Source organism: Saccoglossus kowalevskii, chromosome 6, assembly GCF_978046115.1.
Source record: "Saccoglossus kowalevskii chromosome 6, keSacKowa6.1, whole genome shotgun sequence".
Lineage (NCBI taxonomy): Eukaryota > Metazoa > Hemichordata > Enteropneusta > Harrimaniidae > Saccoglossus > Saccoglossus kowalevskii.
In genome coordinates, this window is record NC_140646.1 from 28,430,160 (window position 1) to 28,453,858 (window position 23,699).

At 36.6% G+C, this 23,699-nt stretch overlaps 1 protein-coding gene across 6 annotated transcripts in view; it reads left to right on the plus strand.

The window, feature by feature from the left end:
• The window catches only part of LOC100366417 (uncharacterized), a 156,192-nt gene that overhangs the window by 25,079 nt on the left and 107,414 nt on the right, over positions 1–23,699 (plus strand). For 5 of the 6 annotated variants that reach the window (XM_085500310.1, XM_085500314.1, XM_085500315.1 and 2 more), the window contains 6 exons: positions 2,278–2,394; positions 3,127–3,249; positions 4,295–4,417; positions 4,978–5,100; positions 22,983–23,105; positions 23,410–23,532. In XM_085500310.1, coding sequence (XP_085356436.1) covers positions 2,278–2,394; positions 3,127–3,249; positions 4,295–4,417; positions 4,978–5,100; positions 22,983–23,105; positions 23,410–23,532 — 732 coding nt within the window. The remainder of the gene's footprint in view (positions 1–2,277; positions 2,395–3,126; positions 3,250–4,294; positions 4,418–4,977; positions 5,101–22,982; positions 23,106–23,409; positions 23,533–23,699) is intronic. The other variant, XM_085500313.1, reaches the window with a different exon arrangement.

Sequence of the window (23,699 nt, forward strand, 5' to 3'; positions counted from 1 at the left end):
TATATTTAATGCAATATAACAAATACTGTCATATTTTGTCTCTTTTAGTGTAAATTCGATTTGAATTCTTGCTTGTACCTTCTCTTTAAATTCTTGTTAGTTATACAATTGTTTCTATATACGGTACACCCGCTAGACGTTTACACTGCATCTGCTTTACACTGTTAACACTATAACCAATATCCGTGCATGGAGCTGAAAAAAGAAGGAGAGTGAACTCCCTTTGATGCTATTGTTACCATGACTTCAGCCGACTATTTAGTCAACAGATAACACTTGACGGGTTTATGGGGGGATTACTGGACGTGAATATTTAATTAGTCATGATCGGACGTTCTCCGATGAGTTCGGTCGTTATTACAAAGCAGGGTGAGGGACGAAAACAAATTTATAACGACGAAGTAGGAAAAAAACATGGCCAGAATTACACAGTAACTTCTAAATTGGTGATGTGTAATACACAAGTAATTGTGATGGAATCAATGTAGTGGGGAACAAAGTATCGTTAACTTCCAACCCGCCACAATATAACTATCCCCTATCCCTTAATATGAGCTATCAACACAAATCAAAACAACGCAACGCATCATGTCAAATTCAATCGGCGATTGCCGGTTTGGCCGTGATATGCCGCTATTGGCACCTACCCTAGTATGACGTAGAAGAGGTCAGCTTACTATTTAACTAAATTTCGGCGTCCGCGGGAAAAGATTTTACGAAAAAAATAGAATTTACCGGAGCTCAAATTTAACGCGTCGTTTATCCAAAGCACGTGTTGTCTATGAGGGCCCACACAGGAAGTAGGACAAATGAACAGAGATGAAAAATGTGATTGTGAATTTGGCTATGGGAGCTCGGACTTCAATTCAAGCTTGTTGGAAAGTACATGGAAAACACTATATATCGATGGTAATTTTATCGTCTGCGGCCAAGTATTTTATTTTAAAATCAATTTCTTGTGAGCAATGTTTTCGACATTACGAGAACCACATACATAGTAATAACTTGCGGAAAACCCGTCCGATTTCCATGACTCAAACGCAGACCTGTAGAACTGACGACACCCTTCCGTAATTACCGCTACGCGCATGTTCACCGACCTTTGACGTCAACTGCGCAGAACAAAAATGATCGTCACACCTTAGGAAGGCGGTGACGGCTGAATAATCAGTGTGACGGCAGCCGGCAGAAGTCATCGACATGAAAGGCGCGTAAACACAAAAGAATAATCAGCTTAAAACAAAAGACTCAAGTAGGATTAAAACCAGTCCAGTCTCCTTCTTTTTTTAGCTCCATGATCCGTGCTACTTCGAGGAGTACTATTCCGAAAAAAAAGTGCATACTAGTAGACTGGTGGATTAATTTTCAGCCCCAAGTGACTGTTGTTGGTTGGACTCTTGCTAGCTCACTCAGCAGTAAAGTCGATTACATTTAACAGGCAGTACTGTACCGGGCTTGCAAAATAACGTTACTATGACGGGACCGATACAACTACCAGACCCCTGTCTGCACGCACAGGCATTCTAGATTTCATTTTTTTGACGCTGGTGGCGCCAAACGCAGAGTAAATAACAAACAAGCTGGCGTCCTAAACGCACGCGAAAAGTTGTGGCAAAAATTTATGAATATTTGTTGCATGTGAACACTACAACACTTAATTTTGGTTTGTTACGAACGGCAAGCAAAACTTGTGTCATTGATATGACCAAAGCGAGGTTAAACAGTTGGCGAGTATCGAAGTTGGATGTTTAATAATCTTGTGCCGTGAGTCGAAGCTGTACGGGAACAGTCGCTTATGACAGGAAGATAAAGACGACTTTTGTCAAACATATATTTATTTTCTGCCCCTGCGTATATTAAATGATAATTACAATTTCTTATACACGGGGTGGGGATGGGGTGGCAATATACCGATATACGTAGGTACTCAATAGGTACTACGCTAAACATTTAGGGTTTGATAATGCTGCGATTTCGAGTCCCGATGAGAAAATGAAGAATTGACAAATATCTGTAAATCTTTATTAGAATTACGACCCCTTCTTGTACTAAAATTGGGCTCCTGTCTGGCATTGAGCGCCAGTAAACAGAATATGAGATTTAACGCAATTCCTGTCAGAGGAACAATAGTAAAACCCATATACAGTTATACTATTATATAATTTTAAAATATGAGGCCCTGGTGCTTCATTTTTCAGCCTCTACGAGCTTATTTCAACAAGCAAATTGTATTTTTATGCTTATGTAGTTGTTAAATATCCATTTTTTCCCTCATAGTGCAAGACCCATGTGCTGGTAATTTTTGTCAAAATGATGGTGTCTGTGTTTCGCTGTCATGTACAGAATATCAATGCCAGTGTTCTGGATGCTGGTCAGGACAGTATTGTACTAATTGTAAGTATATGTATCACAACATAGTACAACTTTCTATCTAGTTATTAAAGGAAGGTGGTCGTCAAGCTGTGCATGTGCTCTACAAAGCCATATCATGTACATGCCTTAATTGACAAGTCAGGTTTAAACTTTACACTAGACTTGCTTGCAGTCTGTTGCGACTCCGATAAAAATAAATATAAATTGCGTAAACGAGGGGTGAACGTGAAATCCCAACAGACTTGCCATCAGTGTTAGCGCCCTCACATTACCAGCCAGAATCGGGCTGGTAATGATTGACATGTATAACATGTTTCAACCAATCAGAAGATAGGCTAATTAACATATCAACTGAGTCCCCAGAAACCATACACACTTTCTTGGATAAACTTAGATCCCGAAAACTTGCGTTCTTGGAGAAACGATGGTTGTTTTACTCAATTTTGTTGGCGTCAACAACATGGTAACATAGCGCTAGACAAGTAAACACAGACACGTGCGATTATCCGTGGCTCGGCTGCTCCACCCACTGTATGACGTATATGCAAATTTACCATCCCGATGGCCTGTAATGTGAGGGCGCTTACACTGATGGCTTTTAATTTGGCTAATTTTACAGTCAGCGTAATAAACAGTGAATAATTAACCCTTTTACAGTAGTAGGTAAAAAGGTATTCAGTATCACATTTTATATATTTTTTTTTAATGCAAGCCTATAACATGCTTTTCTTAACCAACTCTTCTTAATTTCAGTTGGAAACCCTTGTCAAAATTCTCAGTGTCAGAATGGTGGTTTCTGTGTTCCTGTGGAAGGATCCTGTACTGACTATACCTGTACATGCAGTGGATGTTACAGTGGACAATTTTGTGAAATTTGTAAGTATGTTGTGGTTTTTCATCTATGTGCTTGGCTCAATACTGGATGTTACTGTACAATATTGAAATGCCAAGTACTTTTTAAATGAGGATGATTCCTTTAAAAATAGAAATGCCTACCATTAAATTCCTATTTAAGGCCGCGGCTTTAATTAAAATTCATTTTTTCAATGGGCGAATTCAGATGCGTGAAGTCTTTGTGCGGCTTTAATTAGAGCATTCACTTCGGTAACAGTGGAAAATTTTTCTCAGAAAACAAAGGCCATATAGGGGATAATGATATGCTAATGAGATGCGCGACACTCGATTGCAACTTTGTTGCAATTGTAAGCACATAAGCGTCAATGACTACAGAAAACCTAAATTACACTCTAATCTAGGCGACAGGAAAGATTAAAATGTTTGAAAAATGTTGCCTTAATTTAAAATTAAATATGATATCTTTTTCTGAAATATGTGGTGGCTGTTTGGTTTTTGAAATTTTGGGGTGCGGCTAACATGTATATTGCAGACTTTCTCCTGGGATCAAAACTTGTCAATTTCAACATGAAACAATGTCTCAACTTAGGGGTGCGGCTTCTATTAAAGCTGTGGCCTCAAATATGATTTTTACGGTACTTATTCTTGTTCTTAAATGCACCAAAGTTATTTTCTAATGTTCTTCTAGTTCAATATATACCAATATATATATTTATGATGCAGACACTGTAGTACAATGAAAAAACAGCAAAATTCATAATTGCTATTTAAAAAGAAAGAAAGAAGAAAAGAAATATTGGTATATAGCGAAAACATTCAGAGAGATAGTTTTTCAAACAGTTTTCTCCAAAATAACTTTGTCTGGTCATTAATCAAGCTATTGTCTGGAATTTTAGTAGGTGACTAGATGGTGACATCATAACTTAAAATTGCATGCAACGACCATTCAGGTTTGCTGCTTGGGGTTGTAATATATGGAAAAATATTACATAGCTTTATGTCACTGCTACTGCATGATAATACATCTGAACTCTGTACTTACTGAATTTGTTATTTTTAAATTCAGTGCAAAATCCATGTGCCAACAACTTGTGTCAAAATGGCGGAACTTGTTTTAGTTCTGGTGGTTCTTGTACAGAGTTTACTTGTGCATGTGCAGGATGCTATACTGGACAATACTGTACTGAACGTAAGTGTATAATATTGTACTATACTGGTACTCTCAATTGCCAAGGCTGAGGCAGATATCATGAACTACAAGTACTAGTACTCTCTTCCATGTGGATGTTAATGATCTAAGCTGAAGGTTGAGGTCAATAATTTTCACTAACTGCTAAAGTCAAAGCCCAATGAATGTTTTATTAAATCCCCAATAATGGCAATGAAAATATTGGATTTTCTGAAAAATAACATTCATGGTACAAATCATTTTTTTTTCTCAGAACCACTTCATGTTCAGATTGTAGCATTTGTGTACCAATCGCATTTGAAAGTATTGAAAAGCTTCATCCAATTGATTAGTTTTGAGATCCCTGGCATGTTCCATGGTTGTGACATTACTGAAAATGCTTGCAATAGAAAGGGGGGGTCAATTTTACAAACTGTTCCCCGTTAGCCTTTTTGCACCAGTTTTTCATTGAATATAAATATCAAAAACTACACTACACATTATGTCCGTAGCTTCATATCTAACCTTGTATCAATCATATCTTTGAATTAGCTTGCTAATGAGGCCTTTTTTTATTACAGTATTAGATCCTTGTCAGAATAACCAATGTCAAAATGGTGGAACCTGTATTGGTATTCAAGGATCTTGTACCCAATACTCCTGTCAATGTTCAGGATGCTACTCTGGACAGTTTTGTACACAATGTAAGTATATCCTTTCCCATGAAAAAATTTTCAGAAACAAGGTTGGGTTTACGCAAGTAATTTTCCAAAGTGAAATGCTGCTAGTAATAACTATCAGTAGTGGTGCATGTGTTAGCATCATCCTTGCATTGATTGAAAAATTTCGCTGGCCTTAGCAAAAATTAAATTGTGGTCACTGTTTTTAGTCCCTGTTTGGACACAGTCCGAAAACGGGGACTTTAATATGTTTTGACCTATGTGCATTCGTGTGTCTGTGCTGTCGTGCGTCTGTATCTTGTATCTTACCTGTATCTTAGAAATGCCTGCACCAATCACAATCAAACTTCATACATATATCATACAAATTTATTTTTTTATTAGACGCATAAAATCCTTAGGAAAGGATAAAAAGGGTCTTACAGAAAGAAATTAAAAAAAACAAACTACAATCTAAAAAATAAAACAAAAAATAAAAACTTTTCTAAATAAAAAAAAAAAAAAAAAAAACAAGTCAAAAACAAAAAAATACAATTTGCAGCCAATGGTGAATACAGAATATAGAATGAACACAAAATGTCGCCTAATACACTGATAGTTGTTGCTGTTTTGTTCCATAGCTGTTTTTTAAGAAGACAGCTAAGGCTGGTGCTAGAGTATGGTTTGCCATAATCAAAATGAATTTATTCTGACTATTTTCTTTATCGAAATTTGGAATTTTATTTTGTGCAGTCAGGAATAATTTGTCCCTATGGTGACTGTAAGCTGGACATTTCATTACAAAATGTTGCTCATCCTCAACTATATTTTGGCTGCACATATCACATGTTCTTTTATCCAGGGGCACATTATTATGTCTGCCTTTCTCAATTTTAAGGTCATGGTTGCTTGTCCTGAATTTTGCAATTAACCTTCTAAGACCATGGTTCTGCATATTAATTAGGTAATTTTCAATTTTTAAATCTTGTTTGAAAAGTCTGTATGTTCTTAGTTTGTTTTTAGCCAAGGTTTGTTTTCTATTATCATTATGCATGTCTAAGATCCATTGGTTCTCAAATGATTTGTTTATTTTTTTATGAATAAAGTCTAAATTTTTCTTAATTATTTTTGACTCCCATGTGCGAAGCACAAAATGGGAGTCTTTGCAGTTAGTGTGTCTGTATGTGTGTATGTGTGTATGTGTGTGTGTATGTGTGTCCGACTGTTCCACTGCTATCTCAAGAACCATACATCGGTTTTTGATGAAACTTGGTGCATATATGCTCTGGGCCAATGCGCAGATTTGATTAGGTTTTGGTAAAAATCCATGCTCGTTAATTACCTAATTTGCATGATAATTAGCTAATTTTTAGCTGTTCTATGACTGTTCCACTGATATCTAAAGAACCACTCATTGGATTTTGATGAAACTTGGTACATAGATGCTCTGAACATATGCGCAGATTTGATTAATTTTTGGTAAAAATCCGTGCATATTAATTACCTAATTTACATGATAATTAGCTATTTTTTAGTGGTTCCATGACTGTTCCACTGATATCTAAACAACCACTCATTGGATTTTGATGAAACTTGGTACATAGATGCTCTGAACTAATGCTAGGTTTTGATTAGTTTTTGGTAATAATCCGTGGATACTAATTACCTAATTTGCATAATGATTAGTCAATTTTCGGTTTTTCCACTGATATCTCAAGTACTAATCATCACATTTCAAATGAAACTTGGTACATAGATGTCATACGACACTGCACAGACCTGATAGTTTTTATGGTAATATCAGTACATATTAATTACCTAATTTGCATAATTAATTAATTTTCAGCATTTGATATAAGTAGTTAGCATTACATTTCAATGAAACTTGGTACTTACATACTCAAGGACTATGCAGAGATTGATTGTTTTCGATAAATATTTGTGCATATTAATCACCTAATTTGCATAATTAGTTAATTTTCAGCTTTTCCATGGGTATCTCAAGTACTAATCATCGCATTTCAATGAAACTTGGTACATAGATCCTTTAGGACTATGCAGAGACCTGATTAGTTTTAGGGTAAATAATTGTGCATATTAATTACCTAATTTGCATAATTAATTTTCAGCTTTTCTACTGATATCTAAAGTACTAATCATCACATTTCAATGAATCTAGAATTATGCAGACCCAATTAGTTTCCGGTAAATATTTGTGCATATTAATCACCTAATTTGCATAATTAACCAACTTTCACACTGATATCTCAGGTACTATACATCACATATCAATGAATGTACATGGATGCTGTAGGACAATAGACAGACCTGAATAATTGTGGGTTACAATCTGTACATATTAATTACCTAATTTGCATAATTAACCAATTTTAAGCTTTCACACTGATATCTAAAGTACCGTAAAAACTCCAAAATTTCGACCGGCTTTAAATAATTGGCGTTAGAAATGTGGCATGTTTTTAGAGTCGTGGCCGAGTTGTAACTCAAAATCTAAACAAAGTCATCAATCAGTGAGTATTATGACAAGCAAAACAAAACATCAAGACGCGCAGAAGAGGTCAGTGTAACAAGATGTTATGTTGAACTGTGACACGCCCTCATGAATATTAAGTAGCTAGAGTACTGCGCATGTATTCTCTTGTGAGCCAGTGACGGACGCAGCATGGTCTGTATTTGTTTACCTACTATACAGAATAAACCCAGTGAGTTACACGTAAGGTCTTCAGTTATTCACAAATGCAAGCAGCATATGAAACATGGTGTCAGAAGTGATTGTTATTTGCCATAACTAAAGAAATTTGATCCACGTAACAGAAGCAAGACTGAACTTACCGGCGATCGGAGATTGACAGTGAACACACGACGGCAGTTCAGCGACGTCAAGTTTGACAGAGACGCATCAGATTTCACAAAAATCTGTGAGTAAACTGACTTTTATGAGCACTGAGAGTCGTAATTAAATACGTGTTGATGAATCGCTGATGATTTATTACTGTGTAGAAATTTTGAAGCATAGCAACGTCTTTGAAAAAGATCGTGTTTCAAAAAGTACGGTGGCCCAGAAGTGCAAAACCTGAGTCGACCGAAATAGAAGTACGGTGGCCCAAAAGAACAAGATACAGATTCGAATTTTGCAAATTTCCACTACACTGTTGTTACGATACACAACATGGAGAACATCAAGGCACCAGATAAGCTTGATGTGAACGCCAACAATTTAGCATTGGTGTGGAAGAGGTGGAAAGAAGAGTTGACACTTTATACAGAGCTAGTGTTAACAGAAACACAAGAAAACAAGAAATGCAAATTATTTCTATATCTCATCGGGAAAGAAGGAAGAGAGATATATGAAACAATGAAATTTGAGAAAGAAGAGAAAGATCTCAAGTTGGAAGACTTAATTAAAGCTTTTGATGATCACTGCAACCCAAAGAAGAATGAAACAGTAGAGAGATACAAATTCTTCACTAGAAATCAAGAACCACATGAAGGACTTGACAAGTACATAACAGATTTAAAGGTTCTTGCAGCAACATGTAATTTCAGTACTTTACATGACTCTCTCATCAGAGACAGACTGGTTTGTGGTATTGGTGACACCAGACTCAGAGAAAGACTATTGAGAGAAACAGATTTAAATTTAGACAAGTGTCTCCAGATCTGCAGAGCTTCTGAACTGTCTAAAGAGAGAATCCGAACTATAGAAGCCCCTGTAGTTGTCCATGCAGTGAGACAGTCACATGATAAAGCACAGAAGTCATACAAGAAGACATCTAGTGTTTCGCTACAGAGTTGCAAATACTGTGGCAAGAAACATGACCACGATAAAAACAAGTGTCCTGCCTATAGAAAGCAATGCCATAACTGCAAAAAGATGAATCACTTTGCCTCACAGTGCATGCAGAGTAAGCGCAAACAGAAAGCAGTGTATAATATAGCAGAATACAGTGACAATGAGTGTGAGGAAATACAGTTAGTCACCTTATCACCAGAAAACGAATATGTCAATAGAGTGACTGAGAGCAGTTTTCCCAAGCAGATACATGCTACAATGAGCATTAATAAGAGACCAGTCAAGTTTCAGCTTGATTTGGGAGCATCATGCAACATCATTCCATTAAAGGAACTAGGCAATGTGAATGATTACGAATTCATAAAGACAGATAGAGTACTAGTGATGTACAACAAGGCAACGATGAAGCCTAAGGGACAGACCAAAGTCAAAATGGTCAACCCAAAGAATGGAAAGAAATACAGAGCAGAGTTTGTAGTAGTTGACGATGAGACAAGCATACCGTTACTAGGAAGTAGAGCTATTCAACAAATGGGACTAGTTAAGGTACAACACGAACAAATCATGGTTGTTAATGACAAACCAACAGCCAAGATGAGACTATCAGTACACCGAACTGACAAGAAAACTGATATGAAGCCAGTGTCAGCAGAGCAAATAGTGAAAGAGTTCCCAGACGTCTTTGAAGGTACAGGTAAATTAGCAGGAAAGTACCACCTTGAGTTAGACCCAAATGTGCAACCAGTCATTCATCCTCCAAGGAAAGTACCTGTTGCAGTCAAAAGTCAGCTAAAGGATGAACTAGATAGACTGATAGAAGAGAAAATAATAGCACCAGTTACAGAGCCGACACCCTGGGTGTCTAGTCTAGTAACAGTAATCAAGCCAGGCAAAATGAGAATTTGCATTGATCCTCGTGACTTGAATACAGCACTACGTAGAAGTCATTACCCTTCACCGACTATAGAAGACATATTACCAGAGCTGAGCAAAGCTAAGGTGTTTAGTGTTTTGGATGCCAAGAATGGTTTCTGGCACATTGAGTTGGATAAGGAGAGCTCTTATCTAACTACATTCAATACACCATTTGGTAGGTTTCGTTGGTTACGAATGCCCTTTGGTATATCTACAGCGCCTGAGGAGTACCAGCGTAGACAAGACCAAGCTATTGAAGGATTGCCAGGTGTGAGGTCCATAGTCGATGACATACTGATATTTGGTGAAGGAGAATCAGTGAGTGAAGCCACGATAGACCACGACATAAAGATGCGTGCACTGATGAATCGATGCAGAGAGCGCAATCTGAAACTGAACAAAGACAAAATCAAATTGAGGTTGAGTCAAGTTCCATTCATTGGACACCTCATAACTGATGAAGGTCTAAAGCCAGATCCAGCAAAAGTGAGAGCTGTGACTGAGATGCCGAAGCCAAAAGATGTGGCTGGAATTCAGAGATTCCTAGGATTTGTCAACTACCTGAGTAAGTTTCTACCAAAACTTAGTGATATCTGTGAGCCGCTCAGAAAGCTAACACATAAAGATAGTGAGTGGTGTTGGTTGAAAGTCCATGATGATACAATAGATGAAGTGAAACGGTTAGTCACTTCTTATCCAGTACTGCAATACTATGACATGGATAAAGAACTAACCTTGCAGACAGATGCGTCACAAACCGGTTTAGGTGCAGCCCTAACCCAGAATGGTCAGCCAATAGCTTTCGCAAGCAGAGCATTAACGGATGCTGAGACAAGATATGCTCAAATAGAGAAAGAGTTGTTATCAGTTATTTTTGGATTAGAAAGATTTCACCAGTATACCTATGGCAGAAAGGTCAATGTACAGTCTGATCATAAACCGTTGGAGATGATCCTGAAGAAGCCTCTTCATAGTACTCCAAAGAGACTGCAGAGAATGCTGTTAAGATTACAACAGTATGAGGTAAACCTGTTATATCATCCGGGAAAGCAAATGTACTTAGCAGATACACTAAGCCGTGCATACTTGCTGGATGAACCCCTGGATGGTTTGCAGACAGACATTGAGACAGTGAACATGTTAGATTATCTACCGATTGCAGAACCGAGAAAAGATGATATCAGACAACACACAGAAAGCGATGAAAGCCTTCAGATGTTGTCTAAAGTGATACAAACTGGATTTCCAGAAAATAAGGCCCAGTTAACTGCACAAATAACTCCTTACTTTCATATCCGTGATGAACTAAGCACACAGAATGGTGTGATATTCAAAGGTGAGCGAGCAGTAGTACCACGTTCACTAAGAGATGATATGTTAAAACGTATTCATTCATCACATATTGGTATTGAAGGATGTCTACGCAGAGCCAAAGAATCATTGTACTGGCCAAACATGAGTGCAGAGATCAAAGATTACATCGCAAAATGTGATGTGTGCCAGACTGTAGGAACGCGACAACAGAAAGAAACTCTGATTCCGCATGAAGTTCCAAATAGGCCGTGGGCAAAAGTTGGGACTGACCAGTTCGTATTGAATGGAAGAGATTACTTAGTCACTGTAGACTACTATTCCAACTATTGGGAGATTGACTACTTACCAGATACAACAGCGAAAACAGTTATAAGTAAACTCAAAGCCCAATTTGCTAGACATGGCATACCAGACACATGTATCTCAGATAACGGTCCACAGGAAGTGTCAGAAGCATTTAAGAAATTCAGCAAAGATTGGGGATTCGAACATATTACTTCTTCTCCACGATACCCCCAGAGCAATGGTAAAGTTGAGAACGCAGTGAAGACAGTAAAGAACATCATGAGAAAAGCACGACTAGCTGGCTCAGACCCTTACTTAGCTATACTAGATTTCAGAAACACTCCAACTCAAGGAATGAACAGCAGCCCAGTGCAGAGACTCATGAATAGGAGAACAAAGACTACACTACCTACAACTGCAAAACTTCTCAAACCGTCAGTAGTGAGAAATGTAGGAAAGCAGATAAAGAAGAACAAAGCAAAGCAAGCATACTACTATAACAAAGGAGCCAAAGATCTACAAACACTTCAGCAAGGAGACACAGTAAGAATTATGCCTACTGCAATATCAGACAAAGAGTGGAAAAAGGCTGAAGTCAACAAACAAGTGAACATTAGGTCATATGAAGTTACAACAGAGGACGGACGAACTCTACGTAGAAACCGCAAACACCTGAGGAAAACCGGTGAGAAATACACTCCAAATGAAACCGCTGACATAGTTGCTACTCCTGCAAATCTAGCAACAAGAATAGAAACCAAGAAGCAGGAACACAAGATCATATCTCCAGATGTCTCCATAGCAGAGCAAGATGACAAAGCATACAATAGTACACAAAACATAGCGGAAAATTCAGTTAGAATGACTAGATCAGGAAGAGTAATCAGAAAGCCGCAATATTTAACGGACTATGTAGAAAACTGTTAGTTTAGAACTATTAGTTAGAAATTTGTTAGTTAGATAGACTGTTAGATTGTGAACTGTAGAATGCTTTCAAGAGAGAACAATAGTTCATTAACTGAGAACTTTTGAAATATGTTTCACGCGATAGAATCGTGATTTAAATTTCATTCTTGTTTAAAAGAGAAAGGATGTAACAAGATGTTATGTTGAACTGTGACACGCCCTCATGAATATTAAGTAGCTAGAGTACTGCGCATGTATTCTCTTGTGAGCCAGTGACGGACGCAGCATGGTCTGTATTTGTTTACCTACTATACAGAATAAACCCAGTGAGTTACACGTAAGGTCTTCAGTTATTCACAAATGCAAACAGCATATGAAACAGTCAGCACAAAACTAATAGGTCAAAAGACAAAGCTGTCTCGCACTACCTAGGAAAACTTGCGAATGTTCGAAGTACAGGTACCCATTGGACAAAAGATACATAGAAGTTTAGCAAACTATCTCCCCGACCCAGTGCAATGTATCCGGTTAGAATCAAAGCTCACGTGTCCCTTATTTGAGGGACCAAATTCTGCCGTAAATTCGCCCTTGGATTAAAAAATAAAATGGGATTTAAGAAAATAAAATGGGACTTTTAAGGTGTATTTTGGCGTCATTTTTCGGACATTTCAATCAATCCTGCCGGCTAAAATAGAGTCTAAGTTTTACCGTAGTCATTGACGTCTGTCTATTCAAGAGTACACGTGTATGATTTTTATCGTGACTAGCGTGAGCGGGTAAGCTTCCTTTCGAGAATGAGCTGTTATCACTGTGAACAATGTTAAATTATTCTTCAGATGACCAGTTTATTTTTTAAAAACAACTAATTTTTTTATTTAAAAAAAATATGCCGTTTTCGCATCAAAATCCAAGCCAAAATATCGTACTACAACATCAATCTCTTCCGCATTGCGTTCAATAACATTAACATATTTAAATAAGCTATGGTAATTTGAACACGTTGGCATCATTCAGCTTTTTGATTGGTTAATTAGCGATTTGACCTATTTGACCTAAGAGAACATGGCGGATATCCTACAGCATCAAACGTTTATACGAGACCGGAATCATTCGCTTACGATGAAACTTAGTTGACTTTTATTTGTATTTCATAACCATTCAACAAATTTATTTTGTGTACATTATTATAATCACTACTGAGTACAGTAATAATCAACAATTCAGAAACGCAGCATGCCGAGATTTTTGTGTTCGTTTTTATTTGAAACTTCGTTTATTTAGAATATATTTTCGTTACCAATAAAATAAAAATCTCTCAGTCAATCAGAAACCCGGATTCATGCCTTCGAGGAAGGTCCCGTTTGAACGCTCACATCGGTTTTTTTTTTTTCGTTTGGGGGAAAACTAAAACTGGTCGCAATTTTCGAATAAGAATGAGTCGGCAATTTTTAGTGGAGTCGAAAATTTGGAGGTAAATAAAACACCGAAACCCGGCAAATAAATAGCCAATCGAATTTTTAGAGGGGTCGAAATTTTGGAGTTTTCACGGTACTATTTATTCCATTTCAATGAAACTTAGTACAAAGATGCTCTAGGACAATGTACAAACCTAATTAGTTTGGGGTAAAAATCTGTTCATATTAATTCCCTAATAAGCATAATAATTCATAATTTTTTGGTTCTAATCACATTTCAATTAAACTTGGAGACATAGATTTTCTGTTACATTGCGCAGACCTCATTAGTTTTACACTCAAATCTGGTCATATTAATTTTCTGATTTGCATAATTAGTTTTCAGCTAAGTAATTTCGAATTATATTTAATGTGTCTCCAATACTCTCAGCACATGGGAGTTCTTTCTAAGCTTTCTTTGATTTCACTTGAGTTTACAATGGTGACAACATCTAAATCTTGCATGAGGGTTTCTACACTTGTAAACCATTTACTTTTTACATTCTTGTTTACTAAGTAGGCTTCTCTTAGTAATGTGTTATCAGAGTTTGTTACCCAGTTGAAATATTTAAGTTGTTGTTTCTTGATAAAACAGTCAATGGGGTACCTTCCTAGCTCACCATAAACAGCCATTTTTGGTGTGAATTTTGAGAGACCAAGAATGAACCGACAAAATGAAAGATGGACATCCTCAATTGCAGACTTAGTTGTGCTTTCATCACCCCAAACATCACTACCATATACAATAATTGGTCTTATCAGTTTGTCAAATAAAGATAGTTGGAGGGGTATGTTTAGTGAGTTGTCATAACCGAGTTTGCATTTCAAAGCAAAGAGAGCTTTCATCCCTTTATTTTTTAAATTATTGATACCCCCTTTATGTTTGCCATTAGCACTTATAGTTATACCCAGGTAATTAATTTGCTTAACTATGGCAATTTCTTTTTCAGCGAAGAAGAATATATTATTGCTCAGGGCTCTGTTTGATTTATTGAATACAATAACCTTTGTTTTCTCTGTATTAACAGCCAGGCGCCATTTTGATGTATATATTTTTAAGTTGTCTAAACAGTTTTGTAGCCCCCTAGCAGATTTAGATAAAATGACAACATCATCTGCATATAGGAGACAACTTACTTTTAAATTATCAAGAACCGGGGAGTCACAGTTTTCAGAGTTGAAACAGTCAGGTAGATCATTTAAGAAAATGTTAAAAAGAGTAGGGCTAAGATTGCACCCTTGTCTGACTCCAACTGTTGATTTAAAGCTCTCAGTTAAACCCTCTTTACATGACATTATACATATGCACATCAATTTGTTTCACGATCTGATTCAGGATGGTCGAATGGCAGTCATTTTTGTACTGTAAAATCATCAAAATTAAGCATTTCTCGGCTGTTAAGGCCAGACTTTTTTTATTCCTTGTTTCGCGAGTTTTTATAAGGCAATTTTTTTGAAGAGAGCGGAAAAAAATAAAATTAATTCCTTTTTTCCATTAGATCTGTGTGATTCTCAAAGAATTGTAAGTGAGATCATTGATCGGAGAGAAGAAATGAAATAAAATGTTATTCTATGTATAACCTTGTTTCTCATCTGTGTGAGACTTTGGTACTTTGATCATGATACTCCCACGAAAATGCAACTTGGATTTGTTATGCGGCGTGAGGTAAAACAATGAAGATAAAAATAATATTTTTTTAAGCATTTTTTTGCGCTTACAAGTCGACGGGCGCGAGAAATTACGCTGAAATAAAATTATATTTTTATTTCATTTTCGGCTCAGGTTCATTCAGCGGGTTCACAAAACAAGGGATAATAAAAGTCTGGCCTTACAGATGGATTTTGTTCAACGTTGGTATATACATTGGGAATTATAGGTCCTTGATTTTTCAGATTGGATTCAAAGTGGCTGACTGGCAGCCATTTTGTTTTAATGAATGGGCTTCTAGAGCCATGTCTAAATAGTGGTTGTTTGCACTGCTGTAACATGTAATTCTTATCAATGTCAATGTCAAGGATGTTGAGGTACGTACGGTACCTTCTAGAAGGCATTTGAGACCAGTTTTGAGACTCTCCCACAGAGGAACATGCCATTTGAGACCGTGTTTGAGACCGATTTAGAGACTCTCGGATGCCACATTGACCGGGAATGAGACTGTGTTTGAGACCAGCTTTAGAGACTCTCGGATGTCACGCAGACCGGAAATGAGACCGTGTCTGAGACCAGTCAATTCGTGCAGTGTGATTGGACAACCCTCTGACATCCGAAATTGTATTCTGCTGATTTCACCATGAATTTAGGAACGGAAAAATTGTTCACAGATTTGTTAGCGTAATTAAGACGCTAAAAAGGTGAAATAAACCTCATTTAGAGAATAGTTTGACGACATACAAGACTGTATTATGATGTAGTGTATCCTGAAACATGAAGGTCGGAATATTTAGTAACTCTGTTGTTTATGGCAGTTGACGTAATCATTAACAAACTCGATATCATCCAGAAAAACAGGCGCAAAATTCATTCAATTAGCCAGTTAACGGACAGTAACAATGGTCTGTGGTCATCAATAACGATCGTATTTGAGTTGCAAGTGTTTCTTTATTTGTCAATGTTAGGTTGGAGCGAGTCATGGAGCTAAAAAAAGAAAATTTCCGCGATTTGCGTTTCTATGTACTAAGTATCAACAGAGGTGCGTGAAACCACAGCTACAATTGGTTGTCGGTGCCCAAAAAACTCGGCGTCCTGGCAACCAGGGAGACAGCTGTTCATTTCCCTTTAGCTCTATCTAGTTCTTGGCGCCACTGAGCAACGAACGAGATTACGTTTGTTGAACGTTGGGTCGCACGAGTTCCTGTTTAGCGAGTTACAGGCTGTAACGTGTTTTTACCGATGATAACTACACTTCTGTGATTATTTCAACGCTGATATGCCCATTCTCATTTTAACGAAACATATTTAATTAATACTACTGGTTTATATTTTGTGTCCATCTCTAATTTTATTTATACAAGTTAAAATGGTTAGGTTGAAGTGTTCGGGCTCGTACTTCTATTTACCCCTAAACCTCAGACATCGCTAGTCAAGCAACGCCATACATTTTTTTTCCCAATCCGGGTTGCGGTTAAACAAACTTCTGGTCCACGACAGGGATAGAGGAACTTGTCACACGACACATATACTATGAATTCGTGTTTATGGTTTATTTCGGAAATGTGTGCTAATTAACTCTGTGTCCGAACTACAACAGTAACAACCATCGTAGTTTTCACGTCCATTGTGGCAAATTTAACACCTCTGTGAGGTGTGACTACTTTTGAAGCCTTCCATTGTTTTCACGTAATCGGCGGCGCGGGACACGGGAATTCCTTTTTACAGGCGTGACCACATATTTTTACTGACGTAAAATAAAAAAATTACCATGGTAAGAAAATGGTGTGCGTTAGGAAGGCTTTTTTATTATTTATTTAAGTGGGTATATCAAACAGTTTATTCAATAGTTTACATAGAACCGTGATCACGGGAAGTACTATTCGCATCTTGGTACTCGCATATGGTACTTTTTCAGGTCATGCATACAGTAGATGTATGTTTGGGTACTAAATTCAGTGCGAAATGCCTGTACTGTTCAGTTATGGAGAACTACTATTATACTAAACTCTAGTTTATTTTTATTCCTTCCTTTTTAGTGTATTAATACAGTATACCTTTACTATTATCTGTAACCATTTCCACCAAAGTGTGATTATGTGTTAATAAATATAGAAATAATAATGATAATATTTATTGCATTTTTAGAAATACAATATTTCTATCAGTACAGTAGCAATAAAAGTATAACCAAGTATAATAATAATAATGAAATGATAAAGAAAGAGAAGACATTATAATGTTAAGTATAAAAGTGAAATTTAATGTGTTAAATTTTTTACTGGGTTTCAAAAGCGTGGAGTTTCAAATTTACCGTCACTGTAATTTCCATCCACATTGTTTCAAAATGCGTACTTAAAATAAACGCCACTAGTGCGTTGTTTATGTTAGAGAATACAATGGAATGAAAGAAAAGAAAACAGACGAACTTCTTTGCAACTCGGGGTTGTCGAAATCAGACAGAATACAAAGTGTCTGTCTGAAAACACAGCCGGCGGTTGAAGTCAACTTGTCAATGATTAACGGCATTCGTTCCCAAAATTTTGCATGTAGTTATGATATACATAAACAGGGATTACAGACACTCTTGATAGTTTGGCATTGTATGCTAAAACATGGAAGCTCTCTGTCAACACTGACAAAACCAAAATTTTAATTTTCAATAAATCAAACAGACGTTTGAATAATGACACATTTTTTCTTGGAGGTATCGAACTTGATACAGTTAAATCTTATAACTATCTGGGACTGATCATTAGTGCCAATGGTAGGTTTAAGGATGGCCTAAAAAACCTTAAACGTAAGGCTCAAAAAGCTCTGTTTTCAATGAAAGCAAAGCTTGGCTCAATACAAAACATAAGTATAAAAGTTTCAATTTCCCTTTTTGACAAACTCATCAGACCTATCCTCATTTATGGTTGTGATGTTTGGGGTGATGAGTTCTCCACTAAATCACCTATTGAAGACGTTCAATTAAGTTATTGTCGGTATCTACTGGGGGTGTCACAACACACACCAATTATGGCCATGTATAGCGAGTTAGGCAGATACCCCCTAGACGTATTTATAAAAAAAAACAAATAATTAAATATTACAGTCGGGCCATGAATTCTAATAATGCGTTACTCAAGGAAGCTTGTGTGGTTAACCAAAACATTAAAAGTAAATGGTATCTAGAAGTGACATCATTATTAAACAATATCCAACTATATCATTCAGTTAACAACTGTGATAAATTAACCTCGGCACAAATGAAACAAATTGATTTGGGCATCAAGGATTTATTTCTAACAAGATGGAAAGGTGAGGTCCATAATGATAACCGCACCAAAGGAAATGAGAAAAACAAACTAAGAACATATCGGCTAATCAAATCAGATTTAAAACTTGAGCCATATTTAGTTAAGCTAAAAAACTTTGAACTGCGTAGTGCGCTTACCAAATTTCATCTTAGTGACCATAGTCTCAAAATTGAAATGGGTCGTCATAAAAAAATCCCACTAAACAACAGGGTTTGTGACATGTGTAACAAAGGTCTAATTGAGGATGAAATGCATTTTCTGCTGGAATGCAACAAATATAATGAGTTGCGTGCCAAACTGTTCAATAAAGCTAAGGATATGATCCCAGCATTTGAAAATAAACCTGCAGAGAAAAAATTCATGGAATTGTTACAGAATGAAAACATTATTATACCAGTAGCACAGCTCATAAGTAAAAGCTTTGAAGTCAGGAAGCAGGGTCTTACTTGACATCTTAATGCCTGCTGTCAATTTTGTAATTTTATATTAGATTGTATTTTAGAGATTTTGTATTATTTAGTAATTTAGTGATTGTATTTGTTATTTAGTATATTTTTTTTTTTTTTTTTTATATATTTATTTCTCCTTGTACTTTGTGACCATTTTCTTTCCCTCCGGGGATTGTGTAAGAGTCAATAAGTAAATAATAAATGAACATAATTCTGAATAAATAAGCAAAAAAGATTCGCTGCCGCCGTGCTGGTTGGTAATGTTTTATCTCATTATTTCCGGCTCGTAGCGAGGATGACCCACGAAGCACCACAATATGACGTTCACGTACAATATCGTATGCAAAATGAGTAAGGACAGAGGACATTTTGTCGTGATATTGCTAGACCAAGTTTTGCCGTGACTGCGATAAAAATGCACATTTACGCATTCTTACGTTTGACTTGACCGGCACAATTTGGAATTCTTTTTAGTTTGTCAAAAAATATACGTTAACCTGTGGCTGCGAAAGAAGTCTTGAGCAGTTTCACAATTCGTATTTCACTGCCCGATGTCTGTGAACGACCTATCAATCAAATTCAAAATTGCGTGGGAACCTAGATGATACTTTGTAGCAAGTTCCAGTATAAATGTTAACAATGTCGCCGCTGATGTTCTTTCGGCGTTGTGCAGCCTAGCCAAAATAAAAACGAAAAAAAACAAAAAAAACAAGATCACTGGCATGGGCACGAACACTTGAATATGTGACGCGAAACTAATCATTTCCCATACGATAAATAAATATTACGACCCGGTGATCGATCCAAGACGCTTTTGCCTGTGAGGTTATGGAAGATAATATTAATAGTAATAACTTTATTTTACTACTATGCCATCAGATGTCGCAGTATGGTAAATAAAATAAAATAAAATAAAATACAAATCATAAAAAATACAGTAGCTAAACTATGATAATACATGTAGGTCAAATCCGGGAACGAATGAGTTTCATTTCACCTGGGTCTGAGATGATGCAAGGACAATCAAAATAAATATTATTTGAATACTAGTATACAGTTCTCTTAATTATCTGGGGTAAAAAGTGATTGCTCAGATACAAGAGATTTACTCTACGCAACGTAATTTATGTCTGTGAATATATTTATTAAACATTGCAGCATAGACCGTGTCACTTTAGAATAAACTGTGCATACTAGTATACCCGACTTGAATTCCGGATTCACCAGAAATGAATTGTTTATTTCACTCTACACGGCTCAAATCAGTAACTATACACATAAACAAAAGATTAGGACTATCTAGAATACCAAGCTCCGCCCAGCCCAGTCACACCTCGCAGAAGTGTTAAATTTGCAACAATGAACGTGAAAACTATGATGGTTGTTACTGTTGTAGTTCGGACACAGAGTTAATTAGCACACATTTCCGAGATAAACCATAAACACGAATTCATAGTATATGTGAAGAAATAAAGTACATGTCGTGGACAAGAAGTTTGTTTAACCGCAACCCGGATTGAAAAAAATGTCTGGCGTTGCTTGAACGGGATAGAGGGGCTGTGTTTTAGTTGTCAGAGGTTTAGGGGTAAATAGAAGTACGAGCCCGAGCCCGAGCACTTCGACCTAACCCTTTTAACTTGTATAAATAAAATTAGAGATGGACACAAAATATAAACCAGTAGTGATATGTTTTGTTAAAATGGGGATGTGCATATCAGCGTTGAAATAATCACAGAAGTGTAGTTATCATCAGTAAAAATACGTTAACTCGCTAAACAGGAACTCGTGCGACCCAACGTTCAACCATGGAACTATAATTGGTTCAACAAACGTAATCTCGTTCGTTGCTCAGTGGCGCCAAGAACTAGATAGAGCTAAAGGGAAATGAACAGCCGTCTCCCTGGTTGCCAGGACGCCGACTTTTTTGGGCACCGCCAGCCAATGGTAGCTGTGGTTTCACGCACCTCTGTTGATACTTAGTACATAGAAACGCAAATCGCGGAAATTTTCTTTTTTTAGCTCCATGACTCGCCCCAACCTAACATTGACAAATAAAGAAACACTTGCAACTCAAATACGATCGTTATTGATGACCACAGACCATTGTTACTGTCCGTTAACTGGCTAATTGGATGAATTTTGCGCCTGTTTTTCTGGATGATATCGAGTTTGTTAATGATTACGTCAACTGCCATAAACAACAGAGTTACTAAATATTCCGACCTTCATGTTTCAGGATACACTACATCATAATACAGTCTTGTATGTCGTCAAACTATTCTCTAAATGAGGTATTTATGTTGTTGTCACGTTTACTTTTCCCTTTTTTAGCGTCTTAATTTTCTGGTACGCTAACAAATCTGTCAACAATTGTTCTGTTCCTAAATTCATGGTGAAAATAGTAGAATACAATTTCGGATGTCCGAGGGTTGTCCAATCAGACTGCACGAATTGACTGGTCTCAGACACGGTCTCATTTCCTGTCTGCGTGACATCCGAGAGTCTCTGAAGCTGGTCTCAAACACGGTCTCATTCCCGGTTTATGTGGCATCCGAGAGTCTCTAAATCGGTCTCAAACACGGTCTCAAATGGCATGTTCCTCTGTGGGAGAGTCTCAAAACTGATCTCAAATGCCTTCTAGAGGGTACCGTACATACCTCGGATGTTACATAGGAGTTAACTGTGAACAATATAAGTAAACATAATAAAGGTATAACATTGAAATAAACTGTTTTATTCTTTGTACACAGTGTTGCAAACAGTCATTAATTTATTATATTGCATCCAAAATAATGAGCATGTAACCAAACACAAACTACTGTATCATATGTATGACATATGTATGTATCTATAATACTCACTGCTACATAGTATTTATACTGTAGTCCTGATGTTTTCCATCGTTTTGTACTTTTAACACATGTTCTGGTGACCTATAGTTGTTTTTAATAGGCAAATCAAAATAGCTAGTAGACGTATCCATATCAATTGATTTTTTTTGTTCCGCTGACATTTGACCAACGAGTAGTCATTTTAGTACCAAATATCAACATTTAAAAGCATCATCAGTAGTTTCTCAGGTATGCCTGAGCCGGTTTCTTTTGAAACACACATGATGGATTACTGATGCACGGCAGTTGATAGTGTCAGTGGTAGTGGTCATTTCAGTTCAAAAATATCACATTTGAATAGTTCATCAACATTTCTCGTGGCATGCCTGCACCGATTTTATTCAAACTCTATACAAACTTCACATATACTGTGTTGTTATTATATGTAATTTTTTTTACAGATTTACAGATCACATTCAAAATGCACATGCACTTGTTTGATGATTGAATTCAAAATGTATGCATCATGGCAATTAAAATGTTGAAAATACATCAAAATTGAGTACTTCACGCTTGGTTGTGCATGGACAAAAATTTTGTTGATCTGATCATATGAATACGAGTCATAAGAATGTCAATCATGATAGATGATAAAGGAATGAACGTTTTTACATCTTCTGACATTCCACCTGAAATAACTGTAATATCACTGTACTGATGTAATCTACTACATGTACATGCTAACCACACCAACTTTGATTGACACATTTAAATAGGTCTTTGCATTCTTCTGCACAGTTGCATATTTTTTTTTCCATGCAAAGTCCAACCACATGAAAATTACTTTGAAAAACATCAACTAGGACTTTGTCATTTTCAGTGACTTGTTGAATTTATGTCTGTTCATTTCTTTGCTGTTTTTGTATTGTTTTGTATGACCATTTTTATCTTCTCTGTGAGATATTATGAGTTAATAAATATTATTACATGTATGCAATTCTTGTTTCAGTGCAAGATGCTTGTGCCAACAGTTTCTGTCAGAATGGTGCAACATGTGTTCCTGTTCCTGGTTCTTGTACAGATTGGTCCTGTGCTTGTGCTGAATGCTATACTGGAATGTACTGTACCCAACGTAAGTGTTTAATATTGAAGTATGTCTTTGTACAACATGAGACTTTCTAATTTTCATTTCTTTCTTTTGATGAATTTCAGTGTATTTTAATTTTAGTGTGTCTTATTTTATTTGTCTTTTGTAATCATTCATTTTTGACCTTACTAAACCCACAGATGGTTAAGTTGCGTAATAAAGTTATATTATATTTATTATTATAATATGTTCAGAATTTATTGAAGTATATTCATGGTTAAATGTTTGTAAATCAGAATCATGAATATCTGGGTAAAAGTAGCCATTGTATTTTTTGTTTTATTTCTAGAAATAAATGCATGTCAGAATTCCCAGTGTCAGAATGGTGGTTTCTGTGTTCCTGTGGCAGGATCCTGTACTGACTATACCTGTACATGTACTGGATGTTATACTGGGCAATATTGTACACAATGTAAGTCAATTTCAATCAATGTCACTGTTATTAAGATTTTCTGGGAGAAATTAATTTCATTACCACCATCATCCCCACACAACCCACTGCCACCCTCACACACCCCACCATCCCCAAATATACCCACACATATACTATGAAATTAGTTCTACACATATTACCGTACA